The sequence below is a fragment of the Austrofundulus limnaeus genome, unplaced genomic scaffold, assembly GCF_001266775.1.
Source record: "Austrofundulus limnaeus strain Quisiro unplaced genomic scaffold, Austrofundulus_limnaeus-1.0 Scaffold115, whole genome shotgun sequence".
Taxonomy (NCBI): Eukaryota; Metazoa; Chordata; class Actinopteri; order Cyprinodontiformes; family Rivulidae; genus Austrofundulus; species Austrofundulus limnaeus.
The window spans coordinates 144,299-160,227 of NW_013952517.1; the positions used below are offsets into that span (position 1 = coordinate 144,299).

General features: G+C 39.3%; 1 protein-coding gene across 1 annotated transcript in view; it reads left to right on the forward strand.

Moving 5' to 3' along the window:
* The window catches only part of znf800b (zinc finger protein 800b), a gene marked incomplete at its 5' end in the record, with an annotated part of 19,802 nt that extends 4,416 nt beyond the window's left edge, over window positions 1-15,386 (forward strand). Inside the window, 9 exon segments of the mRNA XM_014014467.1 lie at window positions 1,146-1,241; window positions 4,686-4,829; window positions 7,119-7,284; window positions 7,368-7,545; window positions 7,701-7,863; window positions 7,987-8,357; window positions 9,059-10,189; window positions 11,546-11,657; window positions 13,246-15,386. Coding sequence (XP_013869921.1) covers window positions 1,146-1,241; window positions 4,686-4,829; window positions 7,119-7,284; window positions 7,368-7,545; window positions 7,701-7,863; window positions 7,987-8,357; window positions 9,059-10,189; window positions 11,546-11,647 — 2,351 coding nt within the window.
* Between the last annotated feature and the right edge of the window lie 543 nt (window positions 15,387-15,929).

Consider the following 15,929-nt stretch of genomic DNA (forward strand, 5'->3'; position numbering starts at 1 on the left):
CTAATAAACATGTTTTACTTTTTGTATTAGTAGTATTGATCACATATTTGCATACAAATAATTTCTGTTGTGGGTAAAAAAAAAACAAAAAAATAAAATAAAATTCCATTTTGTTGGGCATCATTTTCAAAGAGCCAGTGTAGAGGGACCAAAGGGCCACATGCGGCCCCAGAGCCGCAGGTTGCAGACCCCTGAGTTAAGTAAATGGATGAAAATATCATTTCACTCAACCTGTTTTTATGAAGCAGGTAAAATGAGAGAAATTTAACCTTCTGACAACATTCTGGTGTTTTCAATAATGCAGACACCTTTAGCCTGTTATTCTGTTGTTGTTTAACACAAGAGAACACAAAATCAGTAACTATAAATAACACAGTTCAGCATTTAAAACATCTTTATCCTTGTTATTTCTTCAGGTAGAAACATTTTTGCCATAGTTTTGGATTAAAATTGTCTTAGTATGTGAAACGATGGACTTGTACCAATTTTTGGTCAAGCCTCAAAAATAAAAACACGTGATCTAGTTGCAAGACATCCACGTTTGCCTTTTTCGTGGCAGCTGATAACAGCTCGCACCAAAAACGAGGCAAAAAAAAAAATGTGCAAACTGGTTATTAAGTCAAAGCATCATCAGAAATTCCATTTCCCATTTTCTCCTCTTGCAAATGATGCAAAAATCTTGTTTAACAGATAAACCGGTGAATCTCTTGAGTCATGTTGCTGACCAATGTTGGAGTAAAAGGCGAGTCATCAGCAAGCCTCCCTCCCCTGCTGTGTGTTTTCAGTCACTTCCTCTTGACAGACCTCGCTGAGATTCCGTTTGTAAAGATTTTTAGTTTCCTCATACAGCCCGTGTTTCTCCTCACTTCGAAAAGGTGGATCACTTGCTTTCTTGTAGATGTAGCTTATGTGTGTTTCACAGAGCGTGTGTGTTTGTGTGCTCAGAAGGTAATGAGGTCAGAGTGAATCACTATCCTTTGCAGACCTCATTGTGTTTGTTCTTTCAGCACACAGCTGCTTGCCTCTCTTCATAGCAGCTGCTCAGGCTCTTCATGTGACGCTGTATTTCTCACATACGGTCGTACTCTGATATAATTAGGACCCGACTTTGATATAATGTCGTCTCTCTCTCTCTGTCTGGCTAGGTTTCTGTGCGGAGCCTGGTGATCCTCCCCTGCTCCAGCAGCCCCTGCAGACCTCCAAGTCTGGGATTCAGCAGATAATTGAATGTTTGCAATCAGGTTTGTCTCTCTCTCTCTGCTTTCTTGTTTCTTGTTGCTTTTATTTAAAGTCTCCTTCCTGGCATCTTACTGTGCTTTTGACTGTGTTGCCCGTTTCCTCTTTTATGATGCTGTATGTTGTGATTCAAATCCCTGTTTATGATGGAGTGGATTTACACATGAGATGAAGGACAAATTTAAATGATTACTGCTGCTTTAAGCTCAAGTCACTTACATTTATTCACACTTTTAATTACTCTTTTTCACATCCATTTATTCATCCATTTTCTACTGATAAACTGGTGCGTTTACTGGAGCAGGTGAATAAAGAGACTTTGTGATTTTTCAGCCTGCTCTTCCATGAAGCAGAGTAAATGTTGTTTTTTGTGCCAGATTGCAAGGGTCCCTGGTCCCTCTTGGGCCAACTGCATATAGGATACAGATTTGTGATCACTTCGACTGACTATGCCCAGATCAGTCTCCCATTCAGGAGAAAAGAAACCAAAGAGAAGAAGGGTTACACAGCATCATTTGTACAACCATACTGAAACCATATGTAGTCAGCTTTAGCTGTTTTTTTTTTCTAAGACTGATTAAGGAATGCATTTGTTTCTTATCTTGATTTCTTAATTAAGTGAGTTTAAAGCTTCCTTTAAATCTAACGACTACCAAGCACCACCAGAGGGTATTGGTATGATTCAGCATCGTTTTTTATTTTATTTATTTTTTTGTTTTTATCCAGTTTAAACACGTCTGCATACTTTCTTATTTTTACACTGTGTCAAAACGCTCAGCTCCTTCAGCAGATGAGTGTTCTATGAAATCGGCTGCAGTATAATTTATTTTAGCTATTTTATTTTTTTAGGTACTTGAAGCTAATTTGAACTTTTAGTTACTGTTGTGCTACGTAGCTAGCTTTTTGCTATGCTTAGCTTTTAGCTAGCTTTCAAGATTGTAGTTAGCCTCTTGGTTCTTGTAGCTTTAGGCTAACATCTTATGTTAGATTTTAGTTAACCTTTTGCTTCATTTAGCTTTTAGCTAGTGCTTTTTTATTTTAATTTTAACAACAAATTTTCAGTTTCTTCAGTGAATTTGAGTAAAATCATTCATTTTTGTAGGTAAAGACATTTTTCCAGTTAAATTTAATTACTGCTCTCATGTATTTTCACCTGTAAACAGTAGAAACTGTTGGATGAAACAAAAAGAAATGCGATCTGTCTATCACAGCTTCCACAGTGGTTTCTGGGAAATCATTTACCCCTGCTCCCTCCTTTTGTTCCCCTTGGACCTGACAAAAGAAATCAGTGCCAGTAACTGTCTTTTGACATTAACGTCATGCAGTTTGTTACAAAGCCAAGCTTCATATCAGCGCTGTGGGCATGGTTTGGTTTTAACACAAATGCAGCGTGAGAGGGTCAAGTAGCTCAGAGGTCATTTGTTAAATTTACAGCTAAAAGCTTCAGGTAAAAGTCACTAATCTAATTCCAAAGTACTACTTCTGGATTTAAACTTGCTCAACATCTTTCCTTAAAAGAAAACTATTAATCTCTTGAAAATAATCATTTATTCTCTTTACTCAGTCAATACATTATTACCCTGTTGACAGAGTGAACTCTGGAATGTGTTGAATCCAGCGTGTTTATTCCCAGCTGTTAAAGTAAACAGTCAGGCTGCTGAGCACCAAGCTCCATCTCAACTGAGCTACTGGCAAAACCAAAACAAATCCAACAAAGAACTGTGCTCACTGCTGCATTCCTGTTCTCGATTCACCCCAACAGCAGGATTTATTCCTAAGGTTTACTCATGCCTGACCATACATTTACATGCATGTGTAACTGCTATTTTAATTAAATGAATGGATCAAGTTTGTGGGCCTAAAAAAAGAGAAACATTGTTTGAGGTGAAGAAAATATGATGTCAAATTTACTGAGTGCTTTAACACTAATGTTAAATAAGAAGTTACAAATATGAGACAAAAAAATTAACAGCTGACCTTCTCAACTTTATAAAACACCTTAAAATCATAAAATCATAACATTGCTGCACATTTAAAAAAAATCAACTTAATATCATTATATCAGTAATATCAATTAATACTTTTTAATATTTTTCCAGCTTAGTGTCTTGCTTTGAATGAATATTTTAATATTTAATGTACTGCTTTGCTAGTTTCTAAATATAGGTTGTATTTATGAGTTTTCAAATTTTAGCTTAGTTAATTTTATCCTTTAGCCCAGTGTTTCCCAAAGTTGGGGTCGGGACCCAAAGTGGGGTCCTGAAACATCAAGGTGGGGTCCTGAAAAGATTTTAGGAATTAATTACATTTTTGCCTTAGTTGTTACAAAGGAGTGAGGTTAGTATATTTAAAATGAGTAAATGTAGTATAAAAATATTGTTACGATGCCCATGTTTTGTTGACCTGATACAAATGTTTATCATCCAAAAATAGCCGGGGGCACAGGTCTCTGCTACTGTTATTTTGTGGGTCAAAAGCTGAAAAGTTTGGGAACCACTGCACTTTGGTTCCCAAAGTTGGGCTTGGGACCCAATTATGGGTCATGAAGCACCTTGGATAATCTCTAGAAATCAGTTTAAAGGGTAATAAAATAATTGATGATGTAATATTTTCCCTGTAATTATTACAAAAACACAAAATAAGTAAAAATAAGTATTTATATTTGTGTATAAGCTGTTTAGATTGTCAAAAAGCCTGTGTTTTTAGGATTATTAACGGATTTTATGTACTCAGACCAGTAATATTTGGGGTCACAAGTTTTTGCCATGGATATTTTGTGGGTCAGAAGATAAAGTTTTGGAACCACTGCTTTWGCCGCTGTTTTGCCAATTTAATTGTTTTAGCTACAATTTTATAATTTTAACATTTACTTTTAGTTTCACTACTTTAAGCCTGTATGTAAGGTTTTGCTCATTTTAGCTTTTAGCCATGCCTTTGCTAATTTTAGTTACTAGCTATTCTTTTTGCTTCTTTTAGGCTTTAAGGTTTGAGGATACTTGTTTCAGCCTTTAAGKACATTTCAGCGAATCATTCTGCATATTCCCATTACATGTTCACAGAAAAAGTCTGGTTTTATCAGTCACACTCAGACTTTCTAAAATGGCGTTTTACAGATCAACTCTGCAGGATAGATTCGTGTCATGTAGCTTCTTTTTTTTTTTTTTAAGGTCCTTACCAAATTTTTAATCAGAGCAGCAGCTCTGTGGTATGGTAGTTAGTGCTATCTCCTCACAGCAGTAAGGTCCATGTTTCCTGTGGGGGTTTCAGTGTGTTTTTATGTCCTCGTTTTGATTAGAGTTTGGTTGCTGATTCMTAATTAACTTTTAGAGGGAGAGTGTGGCTGTGTGTGTATTTTCAGTGATTGCTCCTAAAAGTTCACTTTAAGCAGACATTAAAAGGCCGTACACGATGCTCYAAGTCATWCTTTACCCGTRTGTTTTGTCTTGCAGGCACCAGTCAGCTGAAAAACATGCTGCTGAGAGAAGTTGACACCATCTTTGAGTGCAAAGTGTGTCGTAGTCTGTTCAGAGGCCTCCCAAACCTCATCACACACAAGGAGTACTACTGCTTAACACGGCTGCCTGATTCTGACGGTTAGTGACACAACATTACACATTCCTCTGTCACAACCTTAAAATCAAAGGACACCAAAAAAAAAAAGCAACATAAAAAAACATCAAAAAGCACAGACGTTCAAATCTCAATCTAAAAACCAACAGGCAGCAGAAGTGAAGGATAAACAGGAACTTTGGGCTGGGACTTTTATTGTCAAAGCTGATGATGTTCAAAGCAAACACTTGAAAGGATCATATAAATCAACTGTGACTCCCCTAACAAGACGGGGATCAAACTTGACTTCCATTTAGGCCCCATGAACTCAGAAGTTCACACACCCTRTTTTTGCTTTCATCGTCTCCTTGGGCTCCTTCACATTTTACTTTTGTATTTTGTCACTCCAAGGGTCCATCACTCGCTTCCACACCATCTGTCTGCCACTTATTATTCTCCCAACATTTTCTSTTGTGCATGCACACAGTAAAGGGATCTATCCAGCACACATTTGTGTTACTCAAATTCAAGTTTCTCCCATTGTACCACCAAGAAACAACAAAGATTTTCTTTTTATGCCTCTGTGTTTTTCTAATTCTTATTTAGAATTTATTCCCGTCTTTATTCGTCATTGCTTAGAAGTGCAACAGTCTAATCCACCCTTCCTCTCCTTAACGACTTAAATGGTTTCATCATTTCCGCCAATGATCTGCTGTCCATGGAATATGTGCGATTACAACAAAGTTTTTTTTTTCAAACACTCACCGTTTCCTCCATGCACTTGTACACTGTACATTGTGTTACAATGCCTAAAATCCCCACAAAGCAAAATATCTTTGGCCCAGTTCTGGCCKACGCAGTGCACCAACACTCGACGCAGATACAGCAAAGAATGACGGCCCTTTGGTGGCCAGCGTGTGGTTTCCCAGAGGCRAGCTCCACATAAACAAAACCCAGTCAGACCAGCTGTGGAGTACAGTGTCATCACTGCCAGACCTGGCTCACACTTGGTTGACAAACCACTTATCATACTAGCTTTACACCAAATCTGACCCACACCTGTCTGCTGTGTGTGCTAACTGTCTATTTTTGTTGTCTTCTGGTATACAGATGCAAAAGGATTAGTTGGTACACTTACAGCTTCTTAAAATAATGTTTAATTTCTGCAGTTGTCCAATGTACATCTGCGTGTCTTTAGTATGTAATAGAGTAAACAAAAGGTTGCAAAAAATTTTTTTTGTTGGTTTGTTTTCTACAAAGACATTCTAAACCAGTATGGACAGATTGGTTGGTCCTCTTAGAAACTAATAAACTTTACATTAAAGTCATGTTTCAAATTAAAGAATTGAGCCTATCAGAGAAACCTTTAGTCTTTTCATAAAYCATTCATCTTATTTAAAGGCAGTTGTTGTGATTTAATTCTGAATCATAATGGGCTTCATAAAATATATATATAAAACATAATTGTAAAAATCCTGACAGGAATTCACCCAAATGAATGTAAACAAACCCTAAAGTTTTCGGGACAAGAGGCAAACGAGACGAACTGGAGCTTGTTTTTATTTTTTATTTTATTTATTTATTTTTTTACTATTGTGGCTGGTTACCAACAGATTTATCAGCTTCTGTTGTTTTATTACAAAAACCTTTACTACAGGAGAAATAACCGTGATTAAGATGTTCAAGAGTAACTTTTTAATTCACCGTTGAAGAAAACCAGCTGTGTGGATGAAACCTTATCAAACTTATAAACATCCTAACAGCAATAAATGTTTGTTTTTTTACCCTCTTGTTCAGGAATACAACATGAAATTGAAAGGAAAGGGTGACTGCCCCCCCCTGTAAGATTATGTTGTCTGTTTAGATTTGACCAATTTTATCTGATGCCTCTGCACATTTTGCCACTACAAGTAGGCAGCTTGGGGTTCAYTGTACAGGTCAAAGATATTTCAGCCAGACAGCTGTTGCAGCACGAACCTGGGCTTTTTAGGCTTATTTTATTTTTATTTTTCTCTGTTGATCTGCAACCTTATGGTCAAGCTGTAATCTGTAACACAAAACTCATTTTACAGCATTTCAAAACTCGTGTTTTTTTATTGCATCAATTTTTGTTCACCTCTGGTTCAGAAGTTTCTGCATTTTTTTACGGTATTATGATATTTGAAAATATACTTTTCTGATGCTGCATGAGATGTTTTAATACAAATCTATCGGATCAAGTTTTACCTTAAATCTCAGCATCTCTTTAAGTGTCACTGATCAGAAACACCAACAGTAACGTTATAATTATCTCTTTTAAAGGTCTGTTAAATGCTTTCTTTCCTGTTCTTCAGGGGATGACAGACAGAGTGTAGCCATGAAGGATTTGTTGGAAGCTATTTATCCCAGAGCCCCAGAGTATGTGGTCCAACTTGAGCCCATTCAAACCACCACCAAGGCGGTCTTCCAGTACCTCACCACAGAGGAAGAACTGGCCAGATATCCTTCACGCACAACCAGGTCAGTACCGTGCAAATTTGTCCTAATTGTGCGGTAGGACTGTAASTCCTTTGTCGTTTATTGTGTTTTGTTGTGTCTCAAAGTGCCAGAGAAAGTCCGGTAGCTTGGGAGGGAGAAGCAGAGGAGAGTGTGGAAAACAATCAGGCCAACCAGCCGAGCGGATCAGAGACCCASAACAGTCCAGGACAAAAGAGATGGGAGGCTGATGAGGAGCCCAAAGAGGAGCAGCCAAAGCCTGAAGACGAGGGCTCCAACAGTGGGGTAGGAGATTAAATATAAAGTGGGAGATTGAGACTCACTGTGGAATGAATCAGTTCAAACAAACATTTAAGTTAAATAGAAAAGTGTTTATTAGTGATGTAAAGATTTTAGCATTTTCCTGTGAGAACGATTTTTCTTATTTCTGTCCCATCCAGGTTGAAGATGTGACGATCTCCTGTTGTCTTTGTGGTCAAGACTTTAACTCGCGCCGCAGCATCAGGCGTCACTGCCGCAAAATGCACCAGACGAAGCTGGAGGAGCTTCGAAAGTTCACCGAAACACGCACAGTTCCTACAAGTCTGCTCTCAATGGTGAAAGGTAGGGCTTTATACCAAAATATCTAGAATGTTCTTTTTACATCTGTAGGGTGAAAGCACATAAAAAGAATGAGAAGAGTAAATTATCGTTTGTCAAAGTAAATCTTTTTTGATGATGCTCGAGGTCGGACTCGGACTCTCAGCACGCCAGCTGGAAAATCCTGCCCGGTGTGCCTGAAAACCTTCGCCACCAAAGCCAACGTGCGCCGCCACTTTGACGAGGTGCACCGCGGCCTGCGGAGAGACACCATCACCCCGAGCATCGCCTCGCGGCCCGGCCAGCCCTTCACGCTGGAAGTCACGCCCCCCAGGAGCAAGAGCAACAGCTCGTCTCCGACACGCGGCCACAACTCCAAGTCCACGCCTGTGAACTCTACGACCAACACCCCAAACAAAAACCAAGGGAAACCTCAGAGTCAGCCTGCAGCCTCGTCCTCTCCGGCCAACACAGCCTCGTGTCGCTGCACGCTCTGCAAGAGGACTTACAGCTCTCAGGTTGGTTTCTTCTATAGGTTATTACCTTTAAACAATTTGTTATTTTGATGGAAACAGACTGAACAAATACATTTTAAGCACAAAAAGATAGCTAAAAATCAATATTTTTACAGGCTGGTTAGGGGTGTTTTAACCAAGCCGTATTGTTACACATCCTTTCACATGTACGGCGTTCAAATTACGTGCAACTACCACTTTCCTTTCTCAAGTTATGACTAAAATTAATCAAAAAAAAAGTTACTTCCTGCCCGACTCGACCAAGCTAGTCCCCGCTGCCTCCAGCTTCAAACCCCACCYTCAATCCCACCGATCACATCTCTTGGGCCATCTCCYCCCACTTTAAGACCTCGGCCAATGATAATTTGGGCCGTCTCCGCCTACAGGACAACAGTTCTGCAGAGACCCCTACTTGAAAATGTGGGCCATCACACTGATTGCTAGCTTAATCGTAATAAATAAAACAACTTTATTTAGGAAGTATTTGTATTTCATGTATTATATTGTTACATTTGGCCCATGGTACTCAGAACGATTTTATTTTTGGCCCTCTCAGGGAAAATGTTTGGGCACCCCTGAGCTAAATGTTTAGCTGTTCGGGAAACAACACAAAAAATGTACAGAAAAATGAAATATAGGAATAGTCCTGAGTGTGAAAAAGGAGCATGGAGAGATTTTAAGATTTGTTACTGTGTGTTTTTCAGCTTATGTTGAAGAGACACATGCGTATAGTCCACAAGATCTACAGCATCAAAGGTAACAAGTCTGCTGCCACACCGACCCCCCCTGCTGCCACGGTAACTACTGCCAACAGCAGCACCAACACAAACACAGGTCTCAGCAACAACATCAAAGTGAAGGAGGAGGCAGTCGAGCCCTCAGATGACGAAGAGGATAAGGACATTGATAGTAGTCCTGCTCCGTCCCCCCCRGACACCAGCACAACTAAAGGAGTTTCACAGAACGCCATAAAGGTGAAGGAGGAGGAAGCCCCCTCAAGCCCAAAGATAACTCCGCCCACACCTTCGTCGTCGTCCCGCGGGGGCAACGTGTTCAGCCCAAACATGGCTGCCAAAATGACCAAACTGTCGGTGGGCTTCGACTTCAAGCAGCTCTTCTGCAAACTGTGCAAACGTCAGTTCAGCTCCCGCCAGAACCTGACGAAGCACATCGAGCTCCACACCGACGGCAACGACATCTTCATCAAGTTCTACCGCTGCCCGCTCTGCCGCTACGAGTCGCGCCGCAAGCGGGACGTCCTGCGCCACGTGACCGTTGTCCACAAGAAGTCGTCCACCTACCTGGCCAAGATCATGCCCAAGCTGGAGAGCCGGGCGGTGAAGAGGCTGGCCGAGGTGGTCCTCAGCAGCAACACCAACAAGAGGACCAGCGGCAACATAAAGGAGGAGGTGAACGGTCGCCACGCTTCATCGTCGTCCTCCTCCTCTCCCTCACCTCCTGTCACTCGCAGACAAGAGGGCTCCACGCCCGCTCCGCCCTCCTCCTCCTGTGCTCCGCCCCCTGCCCCCATCACCAGGAAGCAGCAGGAGCTGTCCTCTCCAGCCTTCGCTCCCTCCCCTCCGCTCACCCGCAAACAGGAGCGACAACAGACGGCACAGCGTCCCCTCAGCCCCCCGCTGACCCGCCGCAGCGAGAAGCACTCGCACACCCGCAACTCGTCCTCCACTGCCCCGTCCAGCAACCAGACCCCTCACACCCGCAGACACGACGTCCAATCAGAGAGCAGCACCGGGACATCGTCCACTGAAGTCAGAGTGACAAAGAATTTTTCCCTGCACGCCTGCGACGAGTGTGGACGGGCTTTTGCGAAGAAGGTACAGATTCTAAATGCTTCACATGAATATTTGTTTTTTTAAATAAAGTTTTGTTTGAAGTCAAGTAAATTTATTTATAAAGAAAACATCAGAGTATAACCAAAATCCTGTACAATCAGAAAAAAAACAGTAAACACTTTTAATAAAAGGCTAAATTAAACTTCCACTGGTTTAAATATCAAAACAAATGTGTTTTAATACTTAATCATATTTATTGAAGTTTAGAACATCTAGGGTTTTGGTTAACCCTTAAAAGGATCCACGATTAGTTGTAACATTAGACTTTATTTGATAAACATATATTTTAACTGTAAAATAAAATCTGTAAAAATATTGTAGACTGTTTAGTTTTTATAATTTTTAAACTAAAAGTTTAAAAAATTAAACTAAAAGTTTAAAAATATATTACACAGATGGGGCCATTTTATTTACATGCAAAGCATTCTGGGTAAATGATGATGTGGATAGGTCATCGATGTGAGGCTGCTAGCGAGCTGTATCCACCCTGAAGGTTAATCTTGGACAATATCTGACGAGCGACTCTTAAATGAAACCAGAGAGCGTTGACAGAGAGGAGAAGGTAGAAATGACTCAGCCTGCAACTGAAAATATGGATGGAGGACCTCAGTTTAGCTTGTTTGTCGTGCTAACACCGCGCTAATACATATAAGGCAATATAGCGTCAGCGCTAGCGCAAAGGCTAACKGGCTAAGCTGAGGTTCTTCTTRCATGAAGCAGCTCTGTTGTCCTCCATCCATATTTTCAGTTACAGGCTGAGTCATTTCTACCTTCTCCTCTCTGTCAACGCTCTCTGGTTTCATTTAAAAGAGTCGATCATCAGATATTGTCCAAGATTAACCTTCAGGGTGGATATAGCTCGCTCACACTGAGGACCTATTCACGTCATCATTTAAGCAGAATGCTTTGTGTGTAAATAAAATGGCTGCATCGGTGTTAAAATATATTTTTAAAAATTTACAAAACTAAACAGTCTACAGTATTTTTACAGTCTTTATTTTACAGTTAAAATAAAAGTTTTTCAAATAAAGTCTAATATTACAACTAATCGGGGATCCCTTTAAAATTGTGTTTTTCCTGACATCAGTTAGCTGTGGCAGTGATCGTGATGCGAGTTAGTTTTATCAGCTGATGTCCATCCAGTGATTATTTACCGAACGGTTCATTAAAATCTGTTCAATAATTCATGACATCGTTTGCCAACGGTACAAACAAACACATGCAGAGGCGAAAACATCATCACTCTATTTGGAAGCAGGCAAAAATCAAAGATATTAAAAGCAAACTAATGAGTTGCTTTATTTCTAACAGCTATTTTTTATTCGTTTATTTCTTTAGTTGTACTTGGAGTCTCACAAGCGAAGCCATCGGAATGCAGTGACGGCAGCAGCCAGCAGGAGGAAAGGAGTCAGCACCCGCTCCAAATCCCTGGTCTGGTGAATCAGCCAGTGTAAGAATCTCTCTTCAGTGCTCCGACTCTCTTCCTTCTGCTCATTTCTCATCCTCTGTTCCTGTTTTTGTGCTGCTTTTCTCTACAATTAGCTCCCTCCTTTCTCCTGTAGATGTGCATTCAGAAATGGCTTAGACCAGCTAAAATGTTGACTGTACCCCAGAAAATTGGTGAACATCTACCTTATAGAGGCTGCTTGTTGTGAGCTTTCTCTGCTGTTTATTTGGGAGTAGAAGGCCACTCCCTCACACGGAGATTAGAAATCACAGTTTACTATTCAGCACCTCCACCAGCTGTTTCTGCTAACTCCTTATTTATCACACGGTTTCACCCTGCTCATTAAAAACTCTTGTTTTGTTTACCTTCTTTTTCACTTCATCTTGCTCATTTCTTACCTCTTCTTAACGACTAAAGCTTTGTCTACATAGAACAACATTTTTCCCCAAAGCAGTCTTTTGTTGTTGTTGTTGTTGTTTCTAAAAATATACTCAAACACAGCACAGTTTCAGCCTTGTAAATGCTGTGGTAACGCTGCCACGAAAATACACCAGAAACAGGAAACAAGACGTGGAGCATTAGCATAAAGCTAATACTTTGTGTCAGCACAAAAACAGTGCAGGACAGTTCTGACTGGGAGTTGTGCCAGTGCAAAGTTGTGGACATAATGGACACTGTTCAGTGAGGGACGGCTGGACATAATGGACGTAGTGAGGGACGGCTGGACATAATGGACACTGTTCAGTGAGGGACGGCTGGACATAATGGACACTGTTCAGTGAGGGTCAGCTGGAGGGAAAGAATTTCTTCAAGACGTTTAAAGCAAATCAGGGTAAATTATTTACATATAAGTTTCTGTCTTTTAAAACATCTCTAGTTTTTTACATTTTTAAAAGAGTGCTTGATATATTATATTTTTTAGTGGTGTTTGTTTTTGTATTGTTGATACAAACATTGGTTTTAGATTATTTGATGTTTTAATATTGTGTTTGTCATGCTTGTGGGTTAAACTAAAGGTAGGTTAATGACATCAGAGTTAGGGTTGGGTGAAATCGTGTCGTGTGCAATTAATCGTCAAAAAAAACTTTAATCGATTATTTTATGGCATTAGATGATAAATATGATTGATGCCACCAGGCAGACTGACTGGACATTTGCCTGGTCAGTCCACTCAGTTCTCTACACTTCAAATATGATGAACATTTAAAAAAAAGTTCTTTATTTATCATAACTATCAAAAAATTTATTTTTGAAACAATTTGAAACAGATTTTTACGGAGAGCACATCTTTCTCACAAGAGTGATTTTGCTTGTATGCAGGTGTCCAGGGACTCTAGGGAATTAATCGTCATATTAATCTTTATCGGCTAAACACCACAAATAATCGTGATTAAATATTTTGCCAATATTGCCCAACCCTAGTCAGAGTTTTCAAAAAGTTGTGTTTAGACTGTTTACACGYAAACGCAAAGATGGCGTTACAAGATTTTTGTGGCCCTGGAACCCAGTTTTGTAATAAAAACAAGCAAAATCATTTAATGGCTCCAAAAACTATGTCTAATCTTATTGTTGTCCTTTTTTCCCCCTCCAGGCTTACAAACTGCCAGAAATGAAGGACAATGAGCGACTAACAAATCAAATCACTCAACTGGAAAAAGAGCGTGAAGGAAAACGAGAGGAGCTCCGMAGCCTCAGAAAGTCTGAAGGTTTCAGTTCTCCACCTTCTGCCTGAGAGCCGAAAAATATCTTTGGAAAGTGATATTTCTGTGTAATTTCATAACAAAGCCAACCGATGGCGCTGCTCCCCTCCCCCCAAACTGCTGTACATATTTCTCAGCACACCTTTATTTACTTCTGTACATATAGATCTATATGCAGCCACCTGATATTTACTGCTTTGCTCCTGATTCTCTGCTTTTAGCAAGTGGATACATCTGTCTTTGTAAACGAGAAGAAGGCATCAGAATCTGCTCCACAGAAAACTTTATTTTTTGTAAAAACAAGAACATTAATAATAAAAGTAATCGAACCATTGCCTTTCTTTTAACCTGATCTGTGGTTTTAGTAGCATCTCAGATCTGTGCTGCTGAATTTATAAATTCACACATGCTATTGAGTTTGTAAAAACAAAAACATTTTCCTCTGTATTACTTATTCCCTCCTCGCATCCATTTCTCAGGTGGTTGTTCACTGTTGTCTGCTGCAGGGTGAAACTGGACTCCGTGTTTCACCAGAATTTCCATTTTATTTTCATTTGAAAGACCCCGTTTGCCTCAGTTATGAAAATGTCTTTAATGTTTTCTGTTAATACAAAAAAAAAAAAAAAAAACAACCGCTCGCTTTTTCTTGCGAAAGTGCTATAGTCTGAAATATTAAACCCCCAATGAGCTTTAGCCTGAGCATTCAATTTGAGGTTTTAACTCCACCTCTCTGTATGAAATATTCACCTCTGTATTCTTTCTCTTTGGTTGCATTAAACCTGGTATTTATTTGGATGTTTAAATAAAAGAAAAGGAATAATTCAGGATAAGTGACCACCCGTTGTGCTGGGAACATCCCTACAGTGAAGCACGGTGGTGGCAGCGTCATGGTGCGGGGAGTGTTTTTAATCAACTGGGAATGAGAAGCTGCTCAGAGATGAAGCAAAGTACTAATAATTAATAATGGAATAATTTAAAGTAAGATTTTGTCCTTATTTAACTTTATCAGTGTGAACTGTTGCTTTTAATTAAGTCAAAAATCCAGTTAAATCCCAGTGTTTGATGCAACAAAACAGGAAGTTTAAGAAAACTCAGCAGGGCTTTTGGTTCCAAATCACACCAACAATTCAGTTTTTACCACCTACATGCTTACAAATGTGTTTTTAATTTAAAAAAAAAAACAGTTATCAGGAATTCATGCAGGTTGCAGCCATACTGCCTTAGCTCCCAGAAACTAACACCTGAATTGTTTCCTTTCTGACCACCTTCACCTCCCACCACACAGCATCACAGGAACACACATCAGTGCCTGAGCTGAGTCTGCTGCTGAGGCCTAACATTTCCTAACTGAGAAAAAAAAAACGTTTACACAAACCTTCCTATTTCATTAACAAAACAGGAAGAAAAAATAAGAAAAACACTGGAACTTATTTAACTGATAAACTTTTATTTAAGTCCTTATGTAATAGGATAAACTCTGCATCATTTTCTTACAAACATGCTGTCATGTAGTCAAACTGCTCCTAAAGGTAGTCGTAGAAACACTAGAAGGAAAAACGAGAGGAGGAAGGACCAAATGTAGATATTGTCTTAAAGTTCACGCAGGAAGCCATGAAATGGAAGAAAACCAGAGAGAGATGAAACCAAACTTTATTTTTGTAACAAACTGCTTGGACTCCACGTGTATAAATGAACTCATTCTGCGCAGATGGTATAAATATTAGTTCTAATGGTCCAAATGATTTCCCTGTAAAACTTAACCATATGCCTCAGACTTGTCCTCGGACATCGCTGTTTATTTCTGCAAGGTTTTGTCATTTCACTGATAGTTTTCCACCTTGTTTTGTTATTTAAAAACTATGTCATATGAAGTTTTTGTTTAAAGTTGTGTTGTTGTTTTATGTTGACATATGTTTAATCCAAACTCATATCTTGTTAATGTTATTCTTTATAGGARGTCTGAAGTAGAGATTCCTTACAGACAAGAATGTTAAAACCAACCCCTTCATAAATAAAGAGTTACTAATTCAAACGTCTGAGTGGATTTCTGTCACCTCTCTCTTGCTTTTGTTGGCAATATTTTTATCTGAAATTCATGAATAAAGGCTTAGACTTTTGTAAACTAATTAAAATAGAATCAGCTCAGGATTACATTAGTAAACTTTAGATCCCATTTAAAAAGAATTGCTTTTTTTTTCCCTTCGTCCCAGCTGTAAAATACAAAATTCTCCATTTTCAGCACAACAAGCCAGCTGAGGGACYTCCCCTATAAACTTCACTTCCTCATTTTAGTGTTACCAAGAAACGGCAGCTTCCAGCTGCTTTGAGATTTGGATGAAACCTAAACTGGTCTCTTAGAATTGGGTGTTTCTCTCCTGTTTTTAACCCTCTACGGTACGCATAATGATGCCAGTTAGAAAAAAAATGTTTGGGATGTTTTTTTTTTTTTTTTTACATAAAATATATTAAACATGATCAAGAGAAATATATCCACATCCATTTCCATCCATCCATTTTCTGTACATGCTTCTTCCTTTTCAGGGTTGCGTGGGTCACTGGTGCCCATATCCAGCAG